Source organism: Gavialis gangeticus, unplaced genomic scaffold (genome assembly GCF_001723915.1).
Source record: "Gavialis gangeticus isolate Ggan-Ray unplaced genomic scaffold, GavGan_comp1, whole genome shotgun sequence".
Classification (NCBI taxonomy): Eukaryota; Metazoa; Chordata; order Crocodylia; family Gavialidae; genus Gavialis; species Gavialis gangeticus.
Window position 1 is genome coordinate 15,763,628 of NW_017729025.1, and position 27,591 is coordinate 15,791,218.

The window sequence follows — 27,591 nt, forward strand, 5'->3', positions numbered from 1 at the left end:
CACTTCTCTTTACGGTTATGTTTTATTATTATTTTTGTTACATAGTAACAGGAGGCAACAGAACATAAGCAGCTGCTGGATAGTTTTGTTAGTAGCTTAAGGCAGTGGTCTCCAAACTTTTTTGATCGTGCACCTGTATCAGTAAAAAAATTTTTGAGCACGCACCCCCAATATATGTATATTTATTGGGGGTACCACTGAGGGTGCCACTGTCAACCCCTCCACTGACATACAGACCGAGTGAGGGCATCAGTGTCAATCCGTATGTTAAATATTAGTAAAGCTTAATTTCTTTCTTATTTTTTTAGATAAAAAATAAATATAAATAGAAGTTCTAATATTTTCTTCCCGCACCCCAATGAATCGTCTTGCGCACCCCACTTCGGAGACCACTGGTTTAAGGTATAGTAAAAACCTTGGCTGGAATGTTTAATGGGAAAAGGACTGAAGTTTGGTCTTTTTATTAAATAATAGTGTTTTGTAATGAAATGTTTTTTGTGCATCTCACAACTTGTTTTTTAAATGGAAACTTTAAAAGAAAATATTTAGTTGCTTCTATGAATTTTCTTTCCAGTTTTGCTATTTTGTTTAAACTGTTTTTTTTTATTGCACATTTTGACTGGACGGGGGGCGCATCTACATGTTCATTAATACACCTCAGATCTGCACAATTAATTTAGTACTTGCTTAATAAAGTATTAAGTAAATGCGCAGTACCTAAAGTTACTGCACAGTAGTGCTGGCACACAGTTATTTTGTGATGCTTACTGCCCATTAGCCTAGTAACACTGCGCAGTAGGTTATTAGCACCATTTTTAACCTCCATACTACTGTGCACTATTAGGCTAGTATGCAGTCAGTGTCTTCTGTAGACATGCACAGATTCAACAGATTTCAAAAATGAAAAATGTTTTTTGAAAAGACTTAAAAAAATATTTTTAGTGCATTTCAAGATACAATGTAATAAACAGTCAAAGGAAAATTGGAAAGTAGAAAATCAGACCTAATGAAACAGCACACTTACAAAACTATCAATGTTTTCCCTTAAATCTTCAACCAGGTAATCAGTTCTCTCTCTGAACAATGTTAATGCTGTTACACGTTGCTCATATTTTTGTCAATACATTTACACTTCTTAACACTGTAGACTCTAGGGGAAAGGACAAAGGAGACTGAAACATTCAATGTCTAGATTATTACTAAGTGCATTCATACCTTTTCTGTGTCGATCCCTTTAGACATGGACCACGTTGAGACAATGTAATCCATGACTCGTTCGCTAAGGCCTTTTGGGACTTGATATAGTTTTAGGAAATCCCTCACATTGTTCAGCATCTCATGGTATCGGTTGGTGTTAGCATACATTTGCTGGAAAATGGTGGTGACATTTCCAAAAATTGTTGCATAAAGAAGAGCTGAAAGAGACCAAATGATACAGATGAATTTGCACACTTCCCAAAAATAGAATTAATCATTTCAAGAAGCATCTTGCAGGAAAAAAAGCATGATTACAATTGACTTCACACATGTGCGTACACTGAAAAGTTCTAGTTACTGTATTTTCTGGTCTATAGGATGTAGTTTTTATCCCAAAACCAAGATTCTAAACTTAAAGAGTGTCTTAAAAATATGCAAAAATAAATGAAATAATTGCAATAAAAAGTTGACCAAAATTCAATCAAATTTATATTAATAACTTCTCCCCCACACAGTCTTTTGTCCTTTTTTTCCTGCGCCAAAATGTATCTTATATACAGGGAAATATGATACATATACAAAGTCACAAAAGATTCAGATGCTTCTTTCTGTATATAAATCAAAATCATTATTTCTAAGATGTCTGGGCTTTAGCAACTTTCTTGAATTTGCTCATCCAGCAGCAAAGCACTCTGAAAACAGATTAACTTAAATAGAAAGCAGCTGTACTCCACAAACCTGGGCCAGTTATGTGCCCAAATGCCCCCTGCTGTAATGTCAGTTTGCCGGCATGGCAGCTGCCAATGGCCTCAGGAGCAATAGATAGAATAATTGAAAATGAGGGTTGGAAAGGACTTCAGGAGTTCAAATCTAGTCCAACCCAGTGCTCAAAGCAGGACCGTCTCCAACTAGATCATCCCAGCTCAGGCTCTCTCTAGCCAGATCTTAAAAACCTCCAAGGATAGAGATTCCACCACGTCTCTAGGTAACCTGTTTTACTACCCTCCTAGTAACAAAATTCTTCTTAATATCTAACCTAAACTTCCCTTGCTGCAACTGAAGACCATTGCTCCTTGCTCTGTCATCTGCTGCCACTGAGAACAGTCTAGCTTCATCGCCTTTTGAACCCCACTTTAGGTAGCTGAAGGTTACTATCAAATCTCCCCTCGGTCTTCTCTTCTCTAGACTAAATAAACCCAGCTCCCCTAGTTTCCCCACATAAGTCAAGTGCCCTAGGTCCAGAACCATTTTCATTGCCCTCTGCTGAACTCTCCCTCAATTTGTCCCCATCCCTTCTGTAGCGGGGGGTCAAAAACTGAACACAGTTCTCCACATGTGGCCTCACCAGGGCTGAATAGAGGGGAAGAATCACTTCTCTTGCTCTGCTGGCAACACACCTACCAATGCAGCCCAGTATGCCATTAGCCTTCCTGGCAACAAAGGCATGCTGTTGGCTCATATTCAGCTTAACCCTGAGGTCCTTTTCTGCAGAGCTGCTGCCTAGCCAATCACACCCCACCTGTACTGGTGCATGGGATTGTTCCATTCTCAGTGCAGGACTTTGCCCTCGTCCTTGTTGAACTTCATGAGATTTGGTCCAATCCTCCAATTTGTCTAGGTCACTCTGAATCCTGGCCCTGCCCTCCAGTGTATCTGCTCCTCCTCCCCCCAGCTTTGTGTCATCTGCAAACTTGCTGGGAGTGCACTCTGTGCCGTCTTCCAGGTTGTTGATGACAATATTGAACACAACTGGCCCCAGGACCAGCCCCTGGCGCACTCCACTTGATACCAGTTTCCAACTAGACACCAAGCCATTGATTACTACTCTCTGAGCTCAATGCTTCAGCCAGTTTTCTATCCATTACAGTTCACTCATCCAGCCCATACTTCCTTAACTTGCCTGTGAGAATGTTGTGGGAGACTATATCAAAAGCCTTGCTAAAAATCAAGGTATACTGCATCCCCTGGTCTCCCCGCATCCGCAGAGTCAGTCATCTCGTCACAGAAGGCAATCAGGTTGGTCAGGCATGACTTGCCCTTGGTGGATACGTGCTGACTGTTCCCAATCAATTACTTCTCCTCCAAGTGCTTTGAAATGGATTCCTTGAGGATCTTCTCCATGATTTTTCCAAAAGCTGAGCTGAGGCTGACTGGTCTGTAGTTCCCTGGATCGTCCTTTTTTCCCTTACTTAAATATGGGCACTACGTTTGCCCTCTTCCAATCATCCAGGACCTCTCCCAATCGCCATGAGATATCAGAGATGATGGCCAGAGGCTCTGCAATCACATCAGCCAACTCCCTCAGCACCCTCAGGTGCATCCTATCCCATCCCATGGACTTGTATATATTCAGCTTTTCTAAATAATCCCTAACTTGTTCTTTCATCACTGAGGGCTGCTCACCTCCTCCCTAAACTGTGCTGCTAGGTGCAATATTATGGAAGTTGACCTTTCTTGTCAAGACAGAGGTGAAAAAGGCAGACTACTTCAGGCTTTGCTGCATCCTCTCTCACTAGGCTGCCTCCCCCATTCAGTAAGGGACCCACACTTTCCCTGATTTTCCTCTTGTTACTGACATACTTGTAAAAACCCTTCTTGTTATCCGTCACATCCCGTGCTTGCTGCAACTCCAGCTGTGCTTTGGCCTGCCTGACTTCATCCCTGTGTGCCCAAGCAATGCTCTCGTACACCTCCCTAGGTCTTTGTCCAAGTTTCAACTTCTTATAAGCTTCCTTTCTGTGATTTAGTTTGCTGAAGAGTTCCCTGTTAAGCCAAACTGGTCTTCTGCATTACATGCTAGTCTTCCTGCACATCGGGATGGTTTATTAATCTCAGTAAGGCTTCCTTAAAGTACAGCCAGATCTCCTGGACTCCTCTCCCCCTCAGACTGGCTTCCCAGAGGATCCTGCCCATCTGAGAGGGAGAGGAGTCCAGGAGAGCTGGCTGTACTCTTTGATTCACTCAGTCTGCTTTTCTGAAGTCCAGGGTCCGTACTCTGTAGCTCTCCATCCTTCCTTTCCTCAGGATCCTGAACTCAATCATCTCATGGTCACTGCTGCCGAAGTTGCCATGCATCACTACATCCCCCACCAATTCTTCCCTGTTTGTGAGCAATGGATCAAGAAGAGCATGGTCCCTAACTGGCCACTCCAGCACTTGCACCAGGAAAGTGTCCCCAACACTCTCCAAAAACTTCCTGGATTGCCTGCACCACACTGCTGTATTGCCCACCCAGCTGATGTCAGGATGATTGAAGTCCCCCATGAGAACCAGGGCCTGTGATTGGGAAACTTCCATGAGCTGTTTGAAGAAAGCCTCATCCGCTGCTTCCTCCTGGTCTGGTGGTCTACAGCAGACCCCCACCACCACATCACCTTTGTTGCTCTCTTCTCAGACCCTAATCCAGGGACTTTCGACAGGCCTGTCTCCAGTTTCATACCGGAGCTCTGAGCAATCATAGTGCTCATTTATATAAGTGCAACTCCTCCTGCTCTTCTCCCCTGCCTGTCCTTCCTCAACAGTTTGTACCAACTCACACCCCAGACATACACATAGCCCACCAAACAATACTCAGGAAGCCAAAAATCACAGGCAGCTCTGGATCACTTACCTTCCCTGGACAGGATCTGGTGCCCAGTGCCTGGCTTCTCTTTCCCTTCCTCTTAATACTCTTGCTCCCAGCAAACTGCCTAAAAATTGCTTGCCCTGTTTGCAGCAAACAGGATAGAGGGGGATGGGGATCAGCAGGATAGAGGGAAGCCCCAGCTATGCACCACTGCAACTGACCACTTCCCAAATACCAGCAAGGAGGTGATGGTGTAACAACCACTACCCCAGATAAAATGAATACATAGATAAATAATACGGCTGTGCAAAATTTTGCTGGCAGTTTGGTTTCGACGCGGTTTCGACTCGTTTCGAGCTTGAGACAACAAAACTGAAACAAACAGAGAGCTTTGAAACAGCCTTGAAACGAAATGAGGCAAGTTAAAACATTTCAAAATTTTCAAAACGTTTTGAGTTTCGAAGCTCAAGTTGGGCTTGCCTGCAGGGAAACAGAAACTAAAGTAAGGAGAGGGAGAGGCAAGATGGGGAAGGAGTGCTCTCATTATTGACCGTGTAGCTGGCCAGTGACTGTCATCCTTCCCTGAGGTCCCATCCAATCCCAGTGCTTTGGGGAGAGATGGAAAAACTGCATAAAAGGCAGCATTGTTTGACCTGCCCTGCTTTCTGCCTTGGTGTCAGTTGAGTGAGGGTGCACCTTATCACACATACAGTGTCACCCACCCATGTCTCGAGTTTTGCCGGTCAGCAGCCAGAGGCGCAGGGCCCCAGAACCCAGACCCCCCTGCACCTATCTCCTTGACAGCTGGCAGGCTTCGTGGCTGCATCAGGGCCTAGCAGGCCTGCAGTTTTCCCCTCCCTGTGCCCCAAGACAGACAGAGTCCCACATGCACCCATGACATGAGTTTTGCCTGTCAGCAGCCGGAGGTGCAGGGCCCCAGAACCCCTGCACCAATCTCCCTGACAGCTGGCAGGCTTCGTGGCCTCAGCAGGGGCTAGCATCCCTGCAGCTTTCACCCTGCTGCACCTTAATGCACATGGTGTCACCCATGGCATGAGGTTTGCTTGTCTGCAGCTTGAGGTGCAGCTTCCCCCAAACCTCTGCACCTATGCCCTTGAAACTTGGCAGGCTTTGTGGCCTCAGTAGGGGCCAGCACACCTGCAGTTTTGACCCCGCTTAACACATACATGTGACATGAGTTTTTTGCTTTCAAGATTTTGAGGTGCAGCTTTCCTGAAAACCCTGCACCTATCTCCTTGAAACTTGGCAAGTTTCATGCCCTCAGAAGGGGCTATCATTTCTGCAAGTTTCATACAAATCAGGCCAGAAATGACAACATTATAGGCTGTTTTGAGCTTCCCCATTATAGCCTATGGGCAAAATTTCAAAACAGCGTTGAAACAGCGAAACTGTTTCATAGAAACGAAACGGAACAGCAGTTTCAAATTGAAATAAATCTGAAATGGAACGGTGCCATTTAGCACAGCCCTAATGAATAACACTGGCACATGCCCCCTGTGTTGCAGCAGTCTTCGCCCCCATCGCCATGCAGCTATACTAGTTTTAGTGCCACACTCTCCCAGCAGCATTGCACAGAACAGTTGAGCCATCTCTGAGGATAAGGAAGACAAATAATTCAAGCCTAGAGAAAGAGAGGGCTGCACCAGGTCCCCAGGCTCAGCTATCCCAGTTACCTGAGGAAAACAGATGTTTCAAATCTGAACCCTGAATCTGATGCAAATGTTAAAGCCTTTTCCTTGCATATCCAATTATCTCCAACTCTGGAGGTGTTCAAATGCCAAATACATGTTTGCATGGATTCATCTCGACTTTACGCAGCCTGTGCATTTCTGCTAATCCAGGACATATTGAGGACACTTCTCAGCTATGCTTTCCTGTGTTAACTCAATGATTACTACAACTGCAATTAAGTGGGCCACTCTGTCTCCATTTTTTAAAAGAGAAAATCATTAATTACAAAGGCCCTAATCCAGTCAAACATTTAAGCATGTGTCCAACACTAATCATGTGCTTAAAGTGCATTGATTTCAGTGGCACTAACCCAGGTATTTAAATGTTTTGTTAAACAGGAATGGACTTCAGTATACTCTTAAACATAAATTCGTTCTTACATGCTTTATATGAGTGTGTAAGTACATGCTTCAGGGCCTAATTACTCTTGCAAATCAACCCCTTAAAATATCACTCTTCTCATATGCATTACTGACTTCACTGAAAAGAAAATTACTCTGATTTCTCAAGAAACTTCTGAAAAGTACTTCAATTCTGTTCTGGGCATGATCAAATACACTGTGTTTTTAAAAAAAAATAATTTTGCTTGTAGGTGCTATGTTAAAGAATACATATATATTCAATGTACTCACAGATGTTGTGGGCTTTTTAAAGCAGCATATAAATGGTAAAAACTAACCCACTGTGAAAGGATACTACTTTCTATCTCCTGGTGCGTAACAGTTTCCTTTAGTACACAGTACATTTCTACCTTGTTCCAGAAAATCAACTTCACTTTATACTCGTCTGGTTTACCACTATTATTCCAGGAACAGAATTTTTTTCCCCAAATACATGGTGTTTTCTTAAAACCCAAATGGAAATACTGAACTTACATTTTGCAGTGTCTTACTATAGCAAATGAAAGTGTTAGACGACAGAGTTAATCAGAAATATGGTGTTCACTGTTTCATCAAAGAAAGGTTTTTTGTATTCTGATCAGCTGGACAGACATGCAAGATTTGTATCAACTTAGGTCACCATAGAGAATGGCATTGATGAACAGGAGTTTCCAATTTCTGAAAGCTGGGGAGATTAACGATCACTATGCGTTATCCAGAAATCAACCCCTACGCAGTGCAGCTTGTTCTTCATTGCTTTACTGATCACATATCGAGACTATTAGCTATTAAAGTGTTTTATTTATCTACACACACACGCGCATGCATGAAGGCAGGCACACTGTGCAAGTTACATGCTTTTATATGATCTACATGGATAAACACCACTTGTACATCTTACTCCAGATTTCTGCAGCATATTGAACTGGATCATAGAATTATACCAAGAAGGGTTGGATGGGACCTCAGCAGGTCACATCTAGTCCAACACCCTGCTCAAGGCAGGATCAGACCAACCTAATAGGGCTGTGTGAAGCTTCAGTCCCTGACTCGATTTGGCAGAGATTTGGCCCGATTAGGTGGCCAAATCTCCGAATCAGAGGACCCTTTAATCTCTCCGAATTGAATCGGAACCCTCTGAATCAATCTGGAGAGATTCAGAAAGATTTGGCGATTTGGACATCGACACAACCTAAGCCATTCTAGACAAGTGATAAATCTATTCCTAAAGCTTCAGGAACAACCCTCAGACATAGGCACAATGCTTGAAACATCAAAAATACCCTTTAACTTGTCACAAGTAAAGCAGGGGGACAAAGGCACTGACAATGTCCTGCCACTACAAGGACCAGAAGTAAGCTTGTTAAAATGAAGCATTTTAACAAATTGTCCCCTTCCCCCTCAACTACATTTGTTGAAAGATTTATCATGGAACAGATTTAAAATAGTATATAAATATAAACTGTTTTCACTATTGGCCTATTATATCCAGTGCCCCCTTTTTGCATCTGATCAAGACTGTAAGTACACTGGTAAACCAGATTTTTTTCCCCCAAACAAAACTGTCTTTTGCACACATAAAATGGGTACAAGGCCACTTCTGTTCATATTCTCACTTAAGCAAATTGGAGGGAGGACTAAGAGAGGGGCTGGAAATTTTGGAAGTGCTATGTCATACGGAAAGAAGGCTTAATTCCTGATCAAAGTTCTTCATGAGACTAGAAGACGCTAAGATTGCTGCGGCAGAAACAGTCCACGTATTCCCCTAGCACTACTGTCAAAAAACCACCACCAAACCAAATTTGAGCTGAGCAAATTCATAACGAATATGCACATGAAGGATAATTTTCCCTAAGTTATAAGTCTCTGAACATAGAAACTGAAACTGAGAATCTCTAACATCTCGCTTCTTGGAAGCCGAAGCTATGTAACGTGTTCCACGGCAGCGCCTTGCTAAAGCACAGCACAAGGAAATCTGCACACACAAAATTTGTGCTGTTTTCTGTTGTTGTCTGATCCAAGCTTTTCTTTGGCTGCCATGGGAGTTTGATTAGGACTTCAGTCTCTTGATGATGCACACGAAGGAAATATAGTCTCCTTCCTTTCAAAATTCCCCAGCTGGTTTGTGTACTGTATCCCATTTTGGGGCCTTTGGCAAATATTCTAAAGGTATTGGTGAAACATATTTGGATCTGAACAGTTTGAGAGCTTTTCCTCAAAGATTTTCATTGCATTTGGCCACTTCTTATTTCAGCACTGATGTGAAATAGTTAGCCCATTAGTTTCTGTGCTCTGGAAAGGAGCTTATTTTTCTTAATTCAGCATTGCTATTCTAGCCCTGTCCTGCACCTAGCTTTCTCTCCTTTGCCTCCTCCCATCCTTATTCGTGCATGACATATATATAAAAGGGATCATCTGAAAGAAAAAGAACCTTTACTATTTTCCAGGTCTCAATGCTCAGTAAAACCCTTCTACAGTACCTTGCATTTCATTTGCTGAAGATACTGTTACACAGTGCCCTATTAGCATGGGCAGATCCAGGATTTTGCGAAGGGGAGTATAGAAGCAGTGACTGGGGCTGCGGGGGAGGCTGCACGCCTGCCCCCAGCTCCCACTCACCACCCCTAGGGCAGGCAGACCATGCTGCAGGAACAGCAGTGGTTCCTTAACAATTTAAACATTTTTTAAGTTCCCAAATCATGTAAGAATCCTCTTCCCCTGCTCTCGGCACCACTCCCCCCCCCTTCCCCTCCATCCTCAGCAACATGTCCCCTCCCCTCCCATTCACCCCCTTCCCCCACCTGCAGCTGTCCCCAGCCAAAGTGGGGAGTGGGTGTTTCAGAGCTGCTCCTGACCCACTCCAGCCAGGCTCAGCCGAGGATAGCAGCAGCAGCAGGCAGGTTCCTCCTCCTTGACCTCCTCCCCCGCCCCTCGCCCATGTTCCTTTCAAGTCTGGAAGCAAGCATGGGGCAGGGAATCTGCCTGCCACCACCACTGCCACTGTCCCCTGCAGAGTCTGGCAATAGTGGCTCTGGAGCCCTCGCAATTAATTTCACATGGGGGAAGGCTCCAGAGCCACTGCAGCTGGCCCAGTTGGGGACAGCAGCAGCAGCAGTGGTGGATGGGCTAGCCTGCCTTGCACTTGCTCCCACGCTGGCAAGGAACCCCTGGGGAAACTGGGCAGAGAGGAGGAGCCTGCCTTCTGATGCCACTGTTCCCAGCTGGAGTGGGGCAGGAGCATCTCTGGAGCCCCTCCCCACCTCATCAGCTGGGGACAGTGGCAGTAGTGGGCAGAGGAGGGAGTAGACGAGAGGGGAGGGAATGTGCTGCTGAGGAGAAGAGCAGGCAGTGGGTGCTGAGACCAGCCAGGGGTAGGGACTGGATTCTTACCTGATTTCAGGACTTAAGGAAAAGTCCCTGCTGCTGTTCCCATGGTGTGGTCTGAAAGTGGGGTGCATCCATGGAACTGCACCCCCTCTGGATCCATCCCACCGACTAGGGAAACACAGGCTGGTAGAGATTTGAGAGACGTAGGCTGAAATAGTTCAAGCCAGCCTTTAGAGCAGAAGCTGCCTGGTTCTCCTCTTGCATATGTATGTTTTAGGCTGGTGTAACTCCATCAATGTCACATACTACAAAGAGGCTGGAAACCCAGAGAAACAAAAAGGTCCAGGTCCCCAGACAGCAATAATGCATGAGTTTAGTTCAGTTAAACAGCTACTAATTTGCACTAGTTCATTAACTCCTCCCATGATAACTTGCATGATCCCACCAAAGTCTGTTAGATGTCTAAATCTGTATTACCTGTACATGAATGGGAGGGGTGCATTTTATATAATTAAAAAAGAACCAGCAGAAAGAAGAAAATTACCACAGGTGTCTCTCTCTCCCCCCCCCACACACTGCTGAATATCCAATCCTGCAGGCAGTGCTCTCATTGTGTCTTATTAAGCATCCAAAAGTTAGAGGTTTTACTTGGATGGCCCTCTGTGCCAGTAATTACCAAAGCTTTTATCAAAACATCCCTAATTAATGAAGAACCACAGCTAGGTGTGAGCCTTACTCATTACCTTTTAAAGAAAAATGAGACAGCAGCATCATCTCTCAGGATATTTCACTTTTGCTTTGTGCTTGGCTTGGATTTTTTTTTAATTATCATTATTATTATTAGGCCATGGTAGAGATCGTTTGCAGAGATTTTGAAGGATGCAAGATAGTGCTCATTTCTACAGGATGAGAGGATTTAAATAATTTGCAGAAAGACATGTACAAAAGCGTGTATAGCCCATTAGTTTTAATTTAGCCTCTTCTATGAGAAACTCAGGGAAAACAGAAGAGTGCATGGTCCCTGCACTGAAGGAGAAATTATCTTCACCAATTTCTTGATTTCAGAAGATAGGTCAGACAGTATTAGTTCACTTTCTTTTTAATGACTCATTTTTCTGGATTATTTTTTATCTATTCCTGATAACATATAACATTTACTTTTCCTAATGGTCTTCTGTGTGTAAATCTTGGACTGTCCTCCCTAGGTTTCATACAGAATCATTTAAAATAATGATGCAGAAATATTTTTCTCACAATCCTTAAGGCTATAAAGATGGCTCAACCTAGTTTCTATTTTCACTCTTCAGTGCTGAAAAAAGAACTATAAATTATGCATATGTATACTGTATTACATATATAATTTACAGGAGTCTCTATATATAATGTGTGTTTGTAAGCATAAAGATACTGGAGGGTTTTGTGATGAAGTGTTACATAAATCTTTGTGCCTGTTTGAAGTAAAGGCAATTTCCTTTAAAAAATGACTCAGAGTTCTCTAAATTAACCCAAAGCATTTCAAAATGATTACTAAAATTGCCTGCAATTTCAATATACATAAATAAGATGATTTGCCTTTAGGAAATGAGTCCTAGGTTGAGATGCCCTAATTTTCCTAAATTCTACTCTATAATGTTGTACTGTTTTATTGAAACAATGATCAGATGCATTTAGATTACGCGCATGAACGCGCACACAGGAGACCCTGATCCAGGAAGGCTTATGCATCTGCTTAACTACAGTTTGACTAGTTTAATTGACTTCCATGAGTGTGCAACATAGATCATACCTTTAGCCCTTGCAAAGAGATCAGACTCACACAATTCCATGCAATAGTACTTGGATCTGATTTTTTAAAAACACGAGTAGTCTATATTGGAAATCAGCAATGTTTTGGAGCAAAGTGCCAAAAACACCAGCAACCTCAACTTGTAAGAGATTGGTGTGCCAGAGATGGACACCAGGAAAGCTGCAAGGGGCCTGATCCTTGTTGTGGCAGCACAGCCCCAGCCCTAGGCCCTTCCCCTGTCATCTGCCCCAAGGTGCATGCGCCAAGCAAAATGTCTTTGCGTGCCACACACTGGCACATGTGCTGGGGGTTGCCTACCCCTGGTCTATATGATGTCCATCCACCTTTCTAGACTTAATTCTGTCGTGCCCCAACAGTAGCCTCACAGGTCATGTTGAACACAGCAGCGTGCAATCTTGAGAGGCTTTTCTGGTGCCTGAGCGAGAGATTACTGATGTCTGGCAGAACTGTGCTGTAATACTGGCACAAAGGGCTCCATTAGGATGTTACCTCCAGTAAGGGAAATGCATTATTTCTTGCCAAAAACAACAATCTCTCTCTCGCACGCCTGCCATCATTCACGCTGTTCCGCCACCTGAAATTCGAGTGGGTTCTCTTCACAACCATCTCCGATTTTTGGCTTCCCCCCTTGTACCAACTCCTGAATGCTCTCTCAGGCAAAGGTAGCTGAGAGAAGCATGCTCTTCCAGTCTCACATCAGCTCTCCAAAAAGCCAAGTTTAGCTTTCGATGTCTTGACTTTTTGTAGGGATGATTTTATTGAAATGCACTGGCTAATTCCAGGACACCTTAAAGAGTGGCATACCAGCAAAGTGCCATCAATTGAAAGGTGGTTACTCCTAGCATGCTATGGACCGAGATTAGAATCAGGATGCCATCCTGGTTTACACCCATAAATGTTTAGTTTGAGGGGATGGGGGTGGGGGTGCAGACGCTCGGCTCCTCACACCATTTAGAACAGGCTCTATGGAGGACGCTTGCTTCCTGCCCCTTTTGCCATAACTTTAAGACTGACCATTATTTATTGAAAGCAAGTGAGAAAGAAAGAATAGAAGAGTACATTACATAGCATTAATTATTGTCTGAGGAAAGGGGGATCGCTTCATTTTTACCACAGTGCTCTAAAAGGCAAACCTATGCTGAGGTACATTTCTGAAAAACAGCTGTAGGCACAATTGGATTTCACGGTGTATAAGTCGAGTTCAGGTATTTCACAATGTGTAAGTCAAGTTTTGAAGCGCAATTTTTAACTCTTAAAATTCAACCTTGACTTAGACACTGTATTACTGTCCCCTGCCAGCAATGCCAGGATCCGTACTCGACTTATACTGGCCTCTATGAGCCCTCACTGTGGGCCAGGCACCCAGGGGGTGGACAAACGCCACAGCGCTACTCGCAAGAAACAGGGCCAGACTCGGCACTTGGCTGGCATGGTCCTAACCCCCATGAGCAGTGCTGCCTGGGCTCGGCACTACTTGCAGGGGATGGGGACAGGGCCAGGCTTGGCGCTTGGCTGGCATGGCCCCATCCCCATCCTCTGCTAGCAGTGCTGCCTGCGCCATGCCAGCTGAATGCCAAGCCCAGCCCCAACCGCTGCGAGCAGTGCTGCCAAGTGCCGAGCATGGCTGCGCCACCTCAGCGCTGAGCCCAGCACTGCTCGCAGGGGATGGGGCTGGGCTCAGTGCTCAGTGGCACTGCTCACAGCAGACAGGACCAGGCTTGGCACTTGGTTGGCATGGCCCCATCCCCTGTGAGTGGCACCAGGCTTGGCACTCAGCTGGCATGGCCCAAGCAGTGCCGCTCGCAGGGGAGGGGACTGCGCCAGCTGAGCACTGAGCCCATCCCCATTCCCCGAGAGCAGCGCTGCAGCACGTGTTCCCTTCCCCACCCCCTCCCCGGGTGCCTGGCCTGCAGTGAGGGTGCGCAGGGGCTAACATAAGGCGACCCCATATTTCTGATCCAAAAAAGTTATGTCAACTTATACACCGGATCTACAAAATTCCTAACTTTCTGGATCTGAAAAATGGAGTCAATTTATACACCGTGTCAATCTATGCACTGTAAAATATGGTACTTCGCTCAGCTATTACATATCCCCCATCGCTGTTGTATCTGAAAATATCATTATCATTACTGTAGCTATCCTCCCAACAAGCCCTAAAGAGGCAGGGAAGTTGTTATCTCTATTTTAACATGGGAAAGTAAGGCTCAGAGAGAATAAGACCTAGCTGTTAAAAGTGAATTTAGGTTCCTAACTCTCTTTAGGGACCTAATGTCATGCAGGTAGCTTGTTGGTGAGCAGAGAATTGAACTCAGGGTTGCAAGGCCAAGTCTAGCAAGTCACACTGGACAACTCAGACTAGAAGCAACGGCCTCAAACTGCAGCAGGGGATATGTAGCTTGGAGATAAGGAAGAACTTTCTGATTATGAGGGTACTTAAACATGGGAACAGGCTACCTAAAGAAGTTGTGGGACCTCCAGCCCTGCAAATTTTCACGTTCAGTTTGGCTGGGATGGTTTAGTGAGGAATGATCCTTCTGTGAGTAGGCGGGTGAACTAGATAACCCTGTGATATCCATTCCAGCCCTACTTTCCTATGGTCCTATGAACACTTTCTTTCTAAGTTTATGGTCATAATCTCATTTACTATAAGTTTGCACAATATCCAGCCAAACAAGGTTTCGATCTGGTGGAGGCTCTAGGCATTAATGCAACATAAACATCTAGGGACAGCAGGAATAGTAGTTAGACGTCACAACTCCCATTAGCATTGATGGGAGCTTTGTCTGAAAGGGACTATAAGATTGGGGCCTATTATATAATTAAGAAGGTGTGGGCAGTAAATTGAAGAAATCCTGTTTACACAACAGTTTGAAGCAGCTGCTTTGAATGCAATTAACAGTGCAATTAAGCATTCTATACTGCTTATGCACAAATCTTTATAAAAATACATGGAAGCATTCTGCTACCCTTCCGCATTAGCTGACTTCAAAACAGTGGTATTTGAAACATTTCTCATGACAGCAAATTAGATGCTAACTGTAACACTTTGCAATGTAATTGTAAGCAAACCTGCTCCCGTAACGCGCACATACCCACTGCAATTCAGATTGCTGTCTATGATATTTCACGCCCATGTGCAATTTTAAGAGCAGCCAAATGGGTGTTGTAACATTCTGTACCACGCTTGCTGCTTGACATTCTGAATTTACAGTTGCCAAGACTTAATTAACCATAAGATCTCTGGCCTTAATGATAGGTCAGAGGAGTGCACCTGTTGTGACTATTGACATCAGTGTAGTAATTCTCTTCTCTCTTCACAATGCAGTCACAAAGGTTAGTCTGGCACGAATTCCTCAGTTTGCATGAGAGTTATTTCAGACAGGTTGCCACACTGCAACTCCTTCTATTTTAGGCAGGATCGGGCCCCAAGGGCAGCCATGATGCCCCCTGGTGGCCTGATGACTACTGCCCTGCACTAGCTCATTGCCTTATGGGCTATGTATGGCCTCCAATCTCCCCTATAGCCATGCCCATGCCTTACAGGTTTTACTCAATGACGTTTTGTCCCTGTAGAGGCCTTGGCCTGCTCAGCTTCTACCTCCCGTTTCTCTGGCTGTAAGCCTTTGGCCTTACCCACTGATTCAGGTCTGGCCCTCTTGGCTTCAGTCCTATCAGTTGACCAGTGCGTCTCCAGGCCTCTGGCCCTTGTCCCTCACACTGGGCCTCTAGCCCCTGGTCTCTGCCCTTCTGGGCTGATCTTGCCCCTCCTGAGCTATGGATCCCTCACCCTGATTCTTGCCCCTCCTGGGCTATGAATTTGCCCCTCCTGGGCCACAGGTCCCTGCTTCTCTCACAACCTGAGCCCACCCCTGTCCAGGTTCAAGGCAGTCGGGTGCCCCTTAGGCACAGCTGGGACTGCCACCTCCCCAGCAGACCCAAAACCAAACCACTGATTATAACAAAAAGTTGTTCCTGCACTGGCTCTAAATGTAAACCCCCAGCTCTGGGCTGTGTCCCCCATAAGCTCTCAGTCTTACTCGTAGTTCCAAGGCAGCTCAGCAGCCAAGCAGCCATTCCCTTGCAGCCTTCCATGCACGAGCTCCTTCCTCTGCAGCTGGCAGGGCCAGACTGCACTGCCTGTTCTCATGCACTGGCTTCATGTGCCCCCTAAACCCTCCCATGTCCTGTTATGTGACCTGAAGCTCCCCACAGATGTTCCCTCCCTGTGGCTGATGACCTGCCCGTTGTCTCAGCTGGGGCTTAACTCAGCAGCCTGCAGCTCACCACCTACCCATTTGCTAGCAACCAGTGCCCTATTAGCCAGCTGGCCTCCTGGCTGCCAACTCTCCTACAGCCAGTCTATTCTATGTAGTAGTCTCTAGATTGGCTTTTCTTTAATGCAACTCCCTGCCTCCGAAGCAGGGATTCCTGTCTGTTTGTCCTCTTGCAACTAGTCTCTGTTCAGCTGCCCTGGGTCCTGACTCCAGCATTCTCTCTCTGTAAAGTGACGGGTGCCTCCAGGCGTCATCACCTTTGCAGTCTCTTGTGAGATCCGCCACTGGCCACAGGATCCCATGCATGTGTGACTTCTGAACTAGTTTACTGCAACATGCCTTACATGGGGTGGGTTTGAAGGGAACTTGGACATTACAACTCATACAGAATACATCTATGATCTTCTAAGGTCTTTTGCTTTGGCCACCGTATTACTTGTCTCTCAGGTGAAGAACATTGTTAGCCAACAGGAATATTAAACCCGTAATGCCACAGCCTTATTGCCCACCCTCCCCCATATACATTTCAGGTTAAAAGCCATAGTAGACCCTTCTCAGTGGAACATCTTATTTCTGCAGTTTGCTTCACCAGCGGCTCTGATGAAACCCAAATTGCTGGATTATGATGTCAGATTTTTCCCTGCATTTCATATCTAACCAGGGTTTGTTGCATTAGGGTGGGCAATGGTCTTTTTGTTTTGTTTTTGTTAAAGACTAATGCATACTTGTGCCATATTCATGCATCTTGACGCACTGTGGATGCCGTACTTGTTATAAATGGTAAAATAATAATTTTCAAAACACTGATCAACTTTCTATGCAGAGTCGCATCTTTTCTCCCAGAAATTTCTGGCCTTCCTACCCAATGCATAAAGTCCTATTGATTAAGACCTTACTAGAGCCAATTAGAGCTCTATCATTAATTAGAGCCAGAGAAGAAGGAATGAAGAGATTTAGGGAAAAAACCAAAGTTCACAGGAAACTGTGTGTACCAGTACTGTCAGCAACTCTGAACATGTAGTATCTTGCTCCCTCTCATATTTTTCATTTGCTCCATTTTGCATACGTTTTCCAACATTGCCTCATTTTAATCCCCCATCCCCTTTTCTTTCCAAACGTCTCATTTACACCTGCCAACAATCACAACTACAATCACATAAATCTGTCCTGGTCTGGTCTCCAACAACGGCTAAAATACCTGCTTATACAAAATACCCAGTATTTCGTTTTATTACTGGCCAGTGCTGATATCTGTGGATTAAAACCAGACCATGTTCTTTCCCCCATATACTTCACTATGTCAGAAATGTCAGCTGTAATAAGCACAAGACACAAAGGATCTCCAGCTCTATTGTATGGAAGCAGGAAAACTGACAATGGGTCAAGAGCAATCGTTTGCATAAAAGGGTCCTTTGAGTAAAGTTGGCAGCTGTCAGTATTACAACATGAGATAGGCTGACAGCTTGCTGCTGGATATGGGTTGAGATTCCCCCCCCTTTTCTATTTTATGTTTTTCCTTAGCAAATTTTCTACTTGGATACAGAGTTCTTGTCACATTAAGATGAACCCTGAGTAGTAGAGTTGCTTTAGGCAAGGCATCTCAACATCATTTTCATACTGACAAACACGGTCAAATTTTTACACCTTGTTAAAAGACAAAAGGAGATTTGTAAACACACCCTTAAACCAGTGGGTTTTGACTTATACGTACAGGGGGGTATTTTCAAATACAATTTTCAAGGATCTTGTTGCTAAAATATGCATACATATTACATTTTCCATGCCATTTTTATAGTACACACACCTGCACACATGTACATACACACACATATGTATGTATGGCGTTAATTTGTTTTGAGCTAATTTTGTCTTGTTTTCTTAATCTGCTCATTCTTTCTAGCGTACCATCTCACTTTTTCTCTTTCAAATAATTAATTGCATCATCTCAAAATACAGTTAATGAGGATGGGTTTGTAACAATCACACACTTGAATCCAGTAAGTCTCATGCCAGCAGGGCATACATGCCCCTGAGATATTTGAAAAATATATATAAAATGAAATGTGATACTGTTTCACTGAAAAAGTATACCCTGCTAAAGGTCTAAGTTACACAGGGCAGTCAAGTCATCTCTTCCTCTGCAGCCCCTATTTTAACTATGAAGCCTAAACAGTTTGTTAGCATAGCTTTTCCATTTAGTTACCTGGATATTTTTAAAGGCAGGAAGAGGGAAGTCATGTGTTTGATAAAGGTGACACTTAAATGCTCCCAATTTGGGACTTCAGTTCGCATTCAACACATCACATCAAGTGACAGAGGGCCTCTGCTTTGCAGAATAGTTACAACATTGTTTTCAAAGTTTAGCATCTCTCATTCATATTAAAAGTACTTACTGTACCAGTAAAAGCAGGTTTCTTGTGACCAGGAGCAGGTCCGGGGGAGGGCGGGGATGCAGTGGTACGCTTGCACACCCCTTTGATTCCCGCTCCACCCAAACTTTAAAACTGACTGCCTAAGAATTGTAGCAGCATTTCTATTCACGCAGCACTGAAGGAATCAGTTAACTTCATGGCTTATTAAAATCTACCTGCTAACTCAATAGGCGTTAATGACCCTCTCCCTTTTTTTAATGGTCTTGATCTTCCACTATTCAAGCTATTCTTTGTTCTGCAATTTTGCTGCCTGCTAGCCACTTCTGATAATGTCTCCCTTCTATTTCACAGCCCTGCCACCTGTTTTTAGTTCTAGCTAAAAACCTTAACTCAGACATGGTAATATTAACTCAGGTGTAGAAATGACTTCCTGAATTACTGAAGGCACTGTCAAGATGACTAGATTTTGTTTTATGAATTTGAATAAGAGATGTACATTTAATGACTACAGGACTAATGAAACAATATCTTTTGACTATGTTGACTATTGTTTTGCCTCATTTGTTGTGTTTTTTTCAACTGAATACATAATCCAGCAAATGAGTGCATATTCCAATTAGATTTGTTTTTGCTTTGATCTTAAGCTAAATAATATAGTGATAGGCCCCTGACATATTAATAAAACTCCTAGTTTCTCTTTAACTGAAGAAAAATAAGTGTTGTGCTGTATGTGAAAATAACACCACACCATCTGCACCTCCCTTTTCAAAATTCTAGATCTGCCCATGCCTCTGACTGCCCGTGCTGCAAACTTAAATTGTGCTCTGCGCAACACTTCCCCCTTCAGCTCCGTCACGCTGGAGAGGCACCTAAATGCTTTAAGTCCAAGCAGGGACCTGATCCATTTGCACGCACAAAGTACGTTGGACATGCTGAGTTCAGCTTCAACTGGCATTTATAGCTTAATATCTTAGGTGTTGGAGCCATCACTCAACAAGTGGGAGTTCTGAGTGCTAGACCTGCTTTAACCTGACCTGAGTGAGCTAATACCCAGCTCTCCCACTTCCCAGGACAATATCCTAACCTCTCTACAGAATCAGCTATAGAATAGGCTGGGCAGAACCCTCCATAACTCCAACTGAGACTGAACCACTGGGTAGCCAACAAAAAAAAAGACTATAAGTTAATATTGTATATCGTCTTAATAAATCTACCTATCTCATGCCAAAATCCTGAGACACTGTCTCCCACAACATTTTTCACTGACAAGCTAAAGAAATACATACTAGACAGAAGTACTTTAAGGTGAGTATGTAATGGGTTGGATCACTGTGTTCAACACGTAGTCATCAGCGACTCTGTTTACTTGGAAAGAAGTATCAAGCGGGTTTGTCCTAGGTCTGGTATTGTTTAACGTCTCTGTTAATGGTTTGGACAAAGGGATCAAGTACACATGTAGCAAATTTGCCACGCTGAGTGGAGTTGCAGACACTTTGGACAAAGGGATTAAGTGCACACGTAGCAAATTTGCCAAGTTGGGTGGAGTTGCAGACACTCTGGAGGGTAGGGCTAGGATTCAGAACAACCTGGATAAACTGGAGAAATGGTCCACATTCAGACAGATGAAATGCATCAAGAACAAGTGCAAAATCTGCCCTTGCCCTGCCCTGCCCCTGCTCCTGGGAGGCAGCGGCACTATGTTCCTACCTACCCATGCATACCCCCTAGGACTGATCCAAGTACCCCCAGGGGTACACATACCCCTGGTTGACAACCCCTGGACTATGCCATGTTGTCTATTTATCTGTATGGTTTTGGTTATGGTTTGGCCAAGGAAAGAAAATGGGCAGAGCTGCTATTGTGACTCTAGGGCAAGAAGAATTGCCACTCCAAGACACAGGCAGAAGGGGTCGGGCCCAAGGCACCGTCTGCCTGCAAAGGGGAAGCAAACTTCTCTATAGGAAAGGCATCTGAGAGGAATGGCCCATTCAGCCAAAGAAATGCCAGGTACCTCAGGCAGCCCAAAACTTTCTAGAGATTTGTGGTGACTGTTGAAAGTACTGGTGAAGGGGGCTGATTGGAAGTGATTTAAGAAGTTAGCTGTGGGCTATGTGGTCCTTTTGTTGTTTGGCTCCTTATTGATTGCCTGTAGAAAGAGTTGAGTTATGAAAGAACTTTTTAGGTCCTCCATGGGAGCGGCCACCTGGGGCTGGCAGAGATTCCCTCACTGCAGCTGTGGGTCTGGCACAAGGAAAGTAGAGCTGAGGCTTGCTGGGGTTGGGCAACCTTAGTCTGTGCCTTGGGGAAGTGGCAGTTCAACGGGGAGGAAAATCAGGGCTCTTGGGACGTCCCATGGTCATGTTCTGACACAGAGGATGGAGATAGGCTTTTCTCTGTGGCTGTAGGGGACGTGAATAGAAACAATGGCCTCAAGCTACAGCACTGGAAATTTAGGTTGTAAATTAGGAGGATATGTTTGGCGGTGGTCAAGCATTGGAACAGGCTGCCTAAAAAATAGAATCTCCACCCCTGTAAATTTTCAAGAGTAAGTTGGACAGATACTTGAGAGGGATGGTTTAAGCCAGGGATAATCCCATCTTCATAGTATCATAGTGCTTAGGGTCGGAAGGGACCTAAACAGATCATCAGGTCCAACCCCCTGCCCCGGGCAGAAACGGGTGCCGGAGTCATATCACCCCAGCCAAATATCTGTCCAGCCTCCAAATTAAATACGCAGTAACTACTGAACATTAATGAATGAGTAGATGTGCCCACCGGTAATATGTGGCATAGATAGGATTTGAACCCAGCTGGCCTGAATGCCAGGCCAGTGATAAAACCAGAACACTACCACTGTTCATCAAGGGGGTGAAATAGATGGCCTTGTGGGGTCTCCACCAGCCCTATGATCCCATGACTTAGCGCAAATGTGTTAGTACAAATATATTAGACCACAACAGTTAGTGTGCAGAGCCCCTCTGCTACAAATCTGGGCAATATCAGGTAACAGACTCCATGCTTTAGAACATCTGTTTTCAAACCATGTATTTCAGAGCTCTGGGGCTCTGTGACGTGTCATCAGGGCTTCTGCAAAGAGACTGGGGGTAATGGCAGAGCAGGCTGGGAGGTGGTGCACGTCATCAGGCTCCACATCAGTCTTTAAGACAGGCATTCTGCGACAGAAGCGATATGAAAGGACTTCAGGAAGTTTGAAAGCCACTGAAGTAGAAGATTCTAAGGCAATTAAATATTCATCCATTGCGCTGAGTAGTAGAAGCCTGCCTAGCTTTTATTTGCCATTCCATGCTCAACTTGCTAATAACAATGTTTAATTTAAAAACAAATGCACAAGGTGGAAGGATCCCAAATACACTTGTGTGTTTTCTTTCATAAAAGCACCTATTGAAGTAAATGTAAACACTTGCCCTCACTTCTACATGGGCTGCTTATCAAGCTGATTTAGAATGAACCAGAAATTATTCCATTCACTGTAGTGCAGCAGGTCACTCTCACTTCCTTTCATCTATACCCAGTTCTCTCCAGACCCTTGTCTTCCCTCCTAAAATCAAAACCCGGGCCATCTCAGAAAGTGCATCATTAATCAGTGAGGTTAATCTTACCCTCATGTTGGTCAAGACATTAAACAGAGCAATTCAAACAAACCTGTCTGTAAATCTGCTCTGATATTTTTGCATGCGTTTTCAGGCTTCCTCTCTTCTCCTCTCCCCACCTACCTGCCTGGGGGAATGATTACAGCTATCTTTTACCCCCTGGTGACTCTTCGTGGCATCTGAAAGGGAAGATCCCGCTACACCTCCATACCACTTCCCACCTCCAGCTACTCAGAGTTTGCACTCCCCTCCTGTCTAAATATTTCTCCATCTTACTGCTGGGTATTCCAGAAAAGGAGACATTAGAGATACTATTGCACTCATTTCCATAACTATGTAGCAGTAATTTCACCAGTCAATGAAGTTACACTAACAGCTGATCAGAATCAGCAGAATGGTGCCTTTTTCTCATAAATTTCTTTCAACATTTCTATACACTTTTTTTGGAATACTTGAATGAAGCCCATCCCCTCCTCCACTTAACCCTGTAGTGAGGTCATGCTTCTTAAGACACAGGCATTCCTGCAGTGGCCTTCCTGAAGTCAAGAAGCCTCTGATAAATTTGGTCCAGTCATCTGATATTTCAAAGTCTGACTTCAGAAATAAGCAGGAGTAGGAGTTGTATTATCACAGGGAGAAAGTTCTCACCAAAATACATTGCAAGCAGTGACAACTTGTTTCTTGCTCTAAGGTAGTTTTTTCAGGGTTAGTCCAGGGTCAAAGCCTTTCTGCGACTTTTACCTCTCACTGACGGAGAAGAACCTAATCATCATCCAAGCATTCGCCTGTTCTAGGCAGGGCAGCGGTTCTTCCTACAGCAAGGTAAGCACATGGCTAAAATTGTTAAAAAGTTAGTGGGAATCTACAAGAGCAAAGATTTTGGCACAATATATTTTAACATCTGAGTCTCCCAGGCCAGATGACATAGTTCTATAAGCCCAATGTTTGACACAACCGGGTTATGGGAAGTTTAGCAATAACAATGCGTTATCTTTTAAAATGCAAGATTAATTTTTCAGGCTGGGAATTATAGTGAAGTCCCAGTGCCATGCAAGAACAAAACTAAGCAACCATTGTCTTTGTTCAAGATGTAGAATGATTACTCATGAGTCTTCTAAATGTATAAAGCTAAATTAAGTATTTAATTATAGCATTCTCTCCCAGTCTGCATATTTTGCCAATACGTGAATCTCTGTCAGTTACCGTTCTGATGCAACGAGGTATTAATAGCTGGGAACTGGTTCCATTAACTTCCCTTTTCATGAAAGAATTACATTTTAAAATTAGTATACATGCAATGGGGAGCTTAATAATATTTTAATAAGTCTTACTCATCTCTGTAATTCCTGCTCACACAAGCAGTCTCACTCACTCTTCACCCAAGCAAGAAAGCTCACAACACAGGACATAGACAAACATACATTTCAGCTGCTTTAAAAAGGGAGGGAGAACTGCTGTTACATCTCTATGATCTTGTCACAATACACGTTAGTGAAATCACTTTAACATTGACCCCAAAGAAGCAGGGTCTCAATGGAGATGTGACAGCTGCATTGTAGCTGCTTGAATCAGGATCCTTTGATATTGATGGAACCGTTACATCTGTCTGTACCCAAAGTCCCTGCACAACTGGGCCTCAAACCTCATGAGAGCGGAAAGGCAGCATCCCAATTGTTAGTGTATTTTCAAAGACGTGCATGTTCCTAGGACTTTTCTGTTATTAACTGTGTACTATGTGGATTTTAGACTGAACTACTAACTTTGGTTGATTTTGTAATGTTGTCTTCTGTATGCTTTAGATTTTGTTTTACAAAATTAATTACCTGTGCCAACAGAATTAATTTTAATCCCTGCTGCTTGCTTGATATAACTTTTGCAAATGTTATTAAATTTTATAAGGAATATAGGACTCAGTCTGTATGAAGCAGAGCCTTTTCATCTTCCCTATTCACTGTCCAATATAATCAAACAAGCATTACAAAATGCTTCTCATCCTACACCAATATTTATTCAGGTAAACATGTGCAAGCATCTGCAATATTTCCATGCATCTACATCTACTTGCATCCAGGGGCAGCAAACTGGGCAAGCAATTCGAAGGCAGTTTGCTGGTTAGTTTGCAAGTCAGTTGGCTGGGCCCCACCCCCAGGGGTCGGTCCTGGGGCCAGTTTTGTTCATTATCTTCATCAACAACCTGGAAGATGATGTAGAGTGCACCCACAGCAAGTCTGCAGATGACCCGAAGCTGGGTGGGGGGAGGAAGAGTACATATGCTGGAAGGTAGGGCTAGGATTCAGAGTGACCTAGACAAGTTGGAGGATTGAGCCAAAAGGAATCTCATGAGGTTCAACAAGGACAAGGGCAAAGTCCTGCACTTAGGACAGAACAATCCCATGCACTAGTACAGGCTGGGGCCTGGTCCTGCTGGGCAGCAGCTCTGTTAAAAAGGACCTGGGGTTACAGTGAACAATAAGCTGAATATGAGCCAACAGTGTGCCTCTGTTGCCAAGAAGAGTAATGGCATCCTGGGCTGCATTGGTAGGTGTGGTGCCAGCATGGCAAGGGATGTGATTCCTCAACTCTGTTCAGCACTGATGAGGCCACATCTGGAGTACTGTGTTCAGTTTTGAGTCCCCCACTGCAGAAAGGTTGTGGACAAATTGGATGGTGTCCAGCAGAGGGCAATGAAAATGGCCTGCAGCACGTGTCTTATGAGAGGCTGAGGGAACTGGGCTTATTTAGTCTGGAGAAGAGAAGACTGAGAGGAGATTTAATAGCAGCCTTCAGCTACCTAAAGGGGTAGGGAGGGGTTGGAAGAGGATGGAGCTAAACCATTCTCAGTAGTGGCAGATGACAGAACAAGGAACAATGGTTTGAAGTTGCAGCAAGGGAAATTTAGGTTAGATATTAGGAAGAGTTATACCACTAGGAGGGTAGTAAAGTGTTGGAACAGGTTACCCAGCGAGGTTGTGGACTCCCCATACTTGGAGGTTTTTAAACCCTGGCTAGACAAAGCCATGGCTCGGATGATCTAGTTGGGGATGCTTCTGCTTTGAGCAGGGGTTTGGACTATATGTGACCTCCTGAGGTTCTTTCCAACCTTCATTTTCTATTATTCTAAGTCACTATGAACGAAGCTGGCTAGCTAACTTGACCTGGTTCTTTAATATTAAACAAAAAACATTTTTCCCTGTAGAGCCCGACTGAAAGTCTATTGAAGTCAGGGGAAATACTTAATTGACATCAGTGTGTTTTGGAATAGACCCTGAAGGAGCATAGAGCTTTTTACTTCAAGGGTTCAATATAGTGTGACAATACTCTGAAGCTCTGCATATAACAGGATATTAAAATACACTCCTTCTACTGGTCATAGGTCAATAAGAAACAATTTTCTTTCTTGCTTTCACTGCAAATTTAACGTAAGCTTTGTAGGGTGGCCATGTTTGCTGGGTCAGTCTCATTTGAAACCTCTTTCCTAGGTATCTCATTGAAAATTTTGAAACAAAAAAAATTAAGATTTTTTTATTTTATAATTTTTCGAAGTGGCACCCCTTTTAAAAAAAAAATTATTCCCAACAAACCCTTTTTCAATAAACTTTTTTCTAAATAAATTTCCACCAGCTCCAATTACTACATATATAAACTTCCATCAATATTTCTGCAACACATTTAATCCTGGCTATTGCTGTTATTCCAACTATACCTTCAGCCTTTTTCTGAAGTTTTGAAAAATTAGCATGGGTTATAAATTACAATTTAAATTAATTAAATTGTTCAGCAAGTCCCTCCATCTTTACAGAGTTATAAGCTTTGTTTTGGTTATTTAATAAAACAAGTAATGTTATACCTAGTTGTTTATTTTAATTTAATTGAAAAGACGTAGATCTGGTTGCCACGACAGCCATGAGACTACTTTATATTCTCCAAACGGTGGAGTGTTCTGCAGAATTTGTAGAGAACACTCCACACCTAGCTTCAGATACATGTTTAAAAAATAACTGATCTATAACAGCAGTGGAGCTCAAAGTGGTCTATTTATAAATAAAATTGTCTCATTCCTTGATAAAGGCTGGAAATGTGTATGGGAAAGCTTTTCCTTACAGTTAATGATACACACTCATTAATAAACTTCACTATGAGAGACATAATCTATCTGTAGTGGTCTCAAAATAGCTAAGTCCACTCCCAGAGAAATTGGTTTATAACAGCAGCCACAATGGATACCCTCACCAAGCATTTTTAGACAGGTTATATAGATATCCAGAATTTAAGGATGGAAAGGACCATTGGGTCATCTACTTGCTATATATCAGGGTCATTATAGCTCATCCTGTGCTGAACCTAGTCACTTAGTTTTGGCCAATGCACGTGGGCATGAGCATAACAGCCACATGCACGGTCCTCAGTGAGACTCTCCTGCAGTAGAGCACTTGGGCTGAAAAAGCTGATTGGAATCCCCTTGAAATTAAACAACTTAGTTTTAGTCAAACCATGCTTCATTTGGCTATACCTGGGCACCAAATCTTCTCTGAGGATGCACAAGACCTTGTACCCAATAACCAGAATGTATAGGACAGGAGTCTACTACCTCTCACGGCACATTTTTAAACAATGTTATGAAAAAGTCACTTCCTTTCCCCTCCACATACATTTAGACGAAACAACCACCCTGTGTGTGGTATATAGCAAACCTTGTAACAAATTTCCCTTCTATACTCTGGCGTGGACTGTAAATCTCACAAGTAGCTCAGGGCACAAAGGAGCCTTTGCTTCTCAAAGAAGAGATTTGATAGATTTCTGGAGTGTGCGTCTGTCTTTCTCTGAAGGACAAGTACCTACAGCTCCACAGAGCTGCTATTTTTGGATAATATATATTTAAATGGTATATCTTGAAGAGGAAGGGGGAGGAGGGTGGAGAAATCAAACACTATGGTTTTCAGCTGCACCTAAAAAAAAATCTGTCTCTATAGTTGAAGTCCTGAAAAATAGTAAGAGGAGGAGGCGGCATACCATAGGGCCTAGGAGTCCTGCCCAGGACGTGGGATCTCATTGTGCTAGGCACTGTGCAAAACACAAGAAAAATACAAATACCAGCCCCCAAAAGTTTACTATGTCACTGTAAAACAAAAGACATGGGGCAGACAGATGAACAGAAGAAGGGAGTTGTTGAAGAGAATAATAGGTGTGTACAAAAGTACTCTCTGTATGTTTTACAGTGTTGTAATTTAGAGCTCTTTTTATAGCATTATTAAGTTAACAGCACTTAAACATGACAGAAGTGCAGTGTGTATGTGGGGGGGGGG

The 27,591-nt window shown here is 43.7% G+C and overlaps 1 protein-coding gene across 1 annotated transcript in view; it reads right to left on the bottom strand.

Moving 5' to 3' along the window:
• KCNH5 (potassium voltage-gated channel subfamily H member 5) overlaps positions 1-27,591 on the bottom strand; it is a 287,028-nt gene that overhangs the window by 102,306 nt on the left and 157,131 nt on the right. The window contains exon 8 of the mRNA XM_019519890.1: positions 1,216-1,415. Coding sequence (XP_019375435.1) covers positions 1,216-1,415 — 200 coding nt within the window. The remainder of the gene's footprint in view (positions 1-1,215; positions 1,416-27,591) is intronic.